This window comes from Puntigrus tetrazona, unplaced genomic scaffold, assembly GCF_018831695.1.
Source record: "Puntigrus tetrazona isolate hp1 unplaced genomic scaffold, ASM1883169v1 S000000397, whole genome shotgun sequence".
Taxonomy (NCBI): domain Eukaryota; kingdom Metazoa; phylum Chordata; class Actinopteri; order Cypriniformes; family Cyprinidae; genus Puntigrus; species Puntigrus tetrazona.
Window position 1 is genome coordinate 875,001 of NW_025048050.1, and position 5,000 is coordinate 880,000.

The 5,000-nt window shown below is 33.2% G+C and overlaps 2 protein-coding genes across 2 annotated transcripts in view; both read right to left on the reverse strand.

The window, feature by feature from the left end:
- The window catches only part of wu:fb59d01 (uncharacterized protein LOC322379 homolog), a 4,302-nt gene extending 3,336 nt beyond the window's left edge, over positions 1-966 (reverse strand). The window contains exon 1 of the mRNA XM_043231623.1: positions 816-966. Coding sequence (XP_043087558.1) covers positions 816-885 — 70 coding nt within the window. The 5' untranslated portion in view covers positions 886-966. The remainder of the gene's footprint in view (positions 1-815) is intronic.
- A 2,021-nt stretch (positions 967-2,987) lies between these two features.
- The window catches only part of nxnl2 (nucleoredoxin like 2), a 2,674-nt gene continuing 661 nt past the window's right edge, over positions 2,988-5,000 (reverse strand). The window contains exon 2 of the mRNA XM_043231622.1: positions 2,988-4,094. Within this exon, the coding sequence (XP_043087557.1) occupies positions 3,926-4,094 (169 nt within the window). The 3' untranslated portion in view covers positions 2,988-3,925. The remainder of the gene's footprint in view (positions 4,095-5,000) is intronic.

The window sequence follows — 5,000 nt, forward strand, 5'->3', positions numbered from 1 at the left end:
TTTTTATTGTAAATTTAATAATAAGTACTTAAATTGTACTTAATAATTAAAATACTATAAATACTAAAAAATACTTAATTGTTTTGTATTTGACAATAAAGCTTATGTTTAAAAAAATATGTAAATAATTATTTAAATATTCTAAATATTTATTGACTTTTACAAAGTTTTTAAAAGTAGTTTTTATTTTCGTTTTATTTGACAGTAAATGTTTTTAAATATTTATTATTTTTATAATTTAAGTATTTTAATATTTGTTCTGTATTTGATATTTTTTTACCAATTGTTAATTTAATAGTAATAATTTTTTTATCTGTATTTAACATTTTATTTAATTGTTATTTTTATTTAAATGTTATTTTTATTTTAATAATAATATAAATATTTGTTCTGCATTCAACAATAAGGTTGTTTTTTGGTTAAAAATGATTGTAATAATAATTTAAGCATTTAAAAAAATGACAATAAACATTTTAATATTTAAATATTAAAAACAAGAATTAAAAATAAAAATGACTAAGTAACATGCAAACGGCTCAAACACACAAGGCACAAGATTAAAAATAAACTTCACTTCCCCGATGGCCTTTCAGTAAGTTCACATATATCCCCAAAGACTTTGGCCGTGACAAACGGTCGTTTATTAAAATGTAATTATCTGCAAATAACTTAAAGGCATTACTTTGAAAGCAAATTGTACTTCTCTAGCTGTTTTTCTGCCATAATGCTTCCGAACTTTTCAATTCCAGCGCATGAACACTTCTGATCCAGACTCTTCCTGTAAAGCGAGCACGTTTAACTGGTTCAGAACTCACCCACTGACGAAGCAGAGATGCCTCCGAACCCCAGAAGCGCCAGCAGAACACACAGCATCGATCTCCTCATGGTGGGGTTTGGTTCAGCGACGCTCCGGCAGCACGACTAGCTCAGCTCGAGTCCGGCTCGCGTCCTTTAGACCCTCTTATCAGCTCAGTTTTTATGATCAGGGTGTGTTTCTCTCACATTGAGGACAGTTTCTGCCATAAAACCTCCTCGTATGGTTTCGAACTCAACTCATCTAACTACTCTCCCAGAAACCTGCTCATGACTGCACATAAACCTGAGAAATGATTCATTTTGGGGCATGCCATGAGGCAGTCGGTCAAGTCTGTGATACAATAAACAACTTTAGTTTCAAAACATCTCATATTTTATTGAAATTAATGGTCTTGCTGCAGACCTAATTAACAAAAAAACAGACAGCTTGACGTTCACACTATAAATATTGTCTGATAAATATCATTTAAAATATTTTTTAAATCATTTACATATCAATGTTCATAGGTCAAACAGCAAAACATGATCAAATGTATTATTATGACCATATGAATCATTTGCATAATTGTTTTATTAATTCTGGTGAATATAAAATTATTTTAAATATTTAAATCTACACAGTCTATATTTATATTATATAATTATATAAATACTTTGTTAATGTATTGTGACATTTATTTAATTGTAATCATATTCACAGGAGAAAAATAATGATTTAGAATTATTTTAATTATTAATTATTTTTTAATTATTATTCTTAAACCATTTTGTGAGAAAAATGAAGAAAACAGGTGATAGCTTGTGCGCAGCTCCTTATAACTGAGGTGTCCTTCAAACATGGTTGAAGTAGTAAAAAGTGGAGAAACAGACAAAACGATTCAATTGAGTCATCAAAGTGAGTCATTTTTGAGTGAGTCATCAAAAGGCAGTTCAGAAGAGCCATTCATTTTAAATTAAAAAAAACAAACAAAACAAAACTGTGATGGGTAAAAACCATTTGAAACTTTTCCTTTACTTAACTTTTACTATTCCTTCACAAAATGATTTGCTGTTTTGACGCACTCCAGACGGATAGCATACCGCAAATGATTTGATTCAGAGAGCAGACTGTGAATCATTTGAGTCAGATTAGGAATTCAGAGTGCGGCCTGTGAATCAAATGATTCAGTTTGGACTTCGGAGCACGTATTGTGAATCATTTGAGTCGGATTGGGACTTCAGGGAGCGGGATGTGAATCATTTGATTCAGTTTGGTACTTTGGATCACAGATTGTGAATCATTTGAGTCAGATTGGGACTTTGGATCACAGATTGTGAATCATTTGAGTCAGATTGGGACTTCGGAGCATGTATAATGAATCATTTATTTCAGATTGGGACTTCGGAGCGTGGCCTGTGAATCAAATGATTCAGATTGAGACTTCAGAGCACGGGATGTGAATCATTTGAGTCAGATTGGGACTTCGGAGCATGTATAATGAATCATTTATTTGAGATTGGGACTTCGGAGCGTGGCCTGTGAATCAAATGATTCAGATTGGGACTTCAGAGCACGGGATGTGAATCATTTGAGTCAGATCGGGACTTCGGAGCACATATAGTGAATCTTTTAATTCAGATCGGCACTTTAGAGCACAGATTTTGAATCATTTCAAGGTGGCTCGCTAATCATTTGATTCAGAACGTCTGAGCAGAATCACAAATTATTCGATTCATATCGGGTTCTTTGGATTGCGAATCATTTCACTTCGAATGGAACTTGGAAAGAGAATACCTTTAGAACGTTAACCCTGGTTTATTAGGTGTAGTGTAGTTTTTTTGGTGTATTGATAACTACAGCATTACTACAAATACCATAGTAAATCTATAGTTATAAAAAACAGTTTTTATTTAGTTCTATAAATACTGGCTGAACGTAGTCGCATGCTCTAAGCCACAGGTATCCTACGATTCATTATTCACTGTATTACTCTTATTATAGTCAGGTATAGTCGTAGTGTTGTTGAGATAGGAGCAATCGTAATCCCACAGCTCATTTCTCTGTTCAATATTCCCTCATTAGTCGGCTCGGTGTTGACAAACTGAAGGAATGGGTTCGGAGCGTGTTTTGCAACTGAAATCAAAACAGATACGGACGGGGAACCGAGCGCCGTGGAAAACCACTCTCCAAGGACGATCTGTGAGCTTTTAATGAGACACAGAGGAATAGGAAGCATTTAGACGTACCATAACAACAGAACCAGTAAACATCTGCCGTTCTTCAAGTAACACGAGAGAATATGCATAGAGTCATGTACATCAACGAGAGCACGGTTATAGAAATAAGCAGATTCTTATAAAAGCAGCGGTACAAAAAAATAAGTAGCAAAAGCGTTCATCTAAAATGAGCCGGTGATAACATCCCGAGAGGAGTTCATTCGTCAGATTTGGAGGAGCGTTGCGTTGCATCGCTTGCTCTGCAAAGTGAATGGGTGCCGTCGGAATGAGAGCTGATAAAAACATCACGGTGATCCACAGCGCTCCGGTCCGTCAGTTAATGTCTTGTGAAGACAAAAACTTAGCTAAAATACCATACTCGTACTCAATAATCCATAATAACAGTGAAACTTTTTTTAACAGTGAAAAAGTGGAAGTATATATATATATATATATATATATATATATATATATATATATATATATATATATATAAGGACTCCTGTTTTAGCTGGAAGTTTAAAAAAACGTCTTAATGATGTATTTGCTTACGAACGGGCAGCTTTCGTCTTCTCCGGACGTTAACTGATGGACTCACTGTGATGTTTTTATCAGCTGTTCGGACTCTCATTCTGACGGCACCCATTCACTTTGCTGAGCAAGCGATGCAATGCTGCACTTCTCCAAATCTGACGAAGAAACAAACCGATCTGCATCATGGACGACCTGAGGTTTGGGTTAAAGACACCACCAGTCAAAAGTTATTTAAAAATAATAAAAATAACCAGTAACTTTTGACTAGTCGTGCGGGTTGTTGACCTGAAAGGACGCGTTTGAAGCACACAGTTGCATAAGAATGTTCTGGCTCTTTTTCAGCAGCTCTTGTGAATTCGTTGGAAGCGCGGCGCGATTCTCAGCCTTTAAAGTTTTGGAAGATCTCGGCCACCTCCAGCCAGCTCCGGAAACACGCCAAGCCCTGGTCCCGGATCTGCTTTCGGCCTTTGTCTGTGATCACCTGACCATTCTCCTTCACGATGACCAGCTTCGGCACGGCTGTGATGCTGTATCTCTTCTTCAGTTCGCTGGAAAAACAGAAAGAAAAAAAAAACGCACATCAACACGCAAACTTCACTCACAACACAGTCGCATGCATCGTGTCCAGCTTATATGATATATAACATCATATTTTTTATCAGGTGTTAACCAAACAGGTGTTTTAAAAGACAATGCAATTAGATTGAATGCAATGAAATGGCGAAGCGCAGAATAAAAAGGAAATCGAACCAAACAAAAATTGCAATAAATAGTGAAATATATTAGAAAAAGGGCAAAAAATAAATAAAATAGCTGCTGAATTAAGATGTATAATGCATTAAAAAAAAAAATCTAGTTGAAAATAATTATAAAATTATATAATGATAATAATAATGATTTTTATTTATATTGACTGTTATTACAACATATAGCAATAAATTGCAATTCTTATTTAATATATACGTACTAAAAATCATGATTTATGCTGTTTTTCCAAAAGTAAAAATGTGTTTATTTATACAAATATATAGTAATATATTGCAATTTATATACATTTAAAAATGTGCAATAATAAAAAAAAGTTTAATAGAGTAAAATAAAATGTAAGTACCAAAAAGAAAATCTAAGGAATTATAATTTTGATTTATTTTGACATAAATTGTCGGCAATTGAAAATATAATGCAAAATAAATAAATTAAAAAAGCAACAATCAGGTCGTGTTTTCCATACTTTTTAAATAAAATAAAAAATATATATATATTTTTTTTTTTTTAATTTATATTGACTGGGTAGATTAACAATTTAATATGAAATGATAAAATCTGCATGTAAAATAATGAAGTTTTAGACAACATGTAGATGGAGTTCAACGCATTTTTGCACAATTACAGCTATTTATTTTTAATGCCAAAGTAATTTATTAAATAGACATTTTTCCCTGATGACTTTAGAA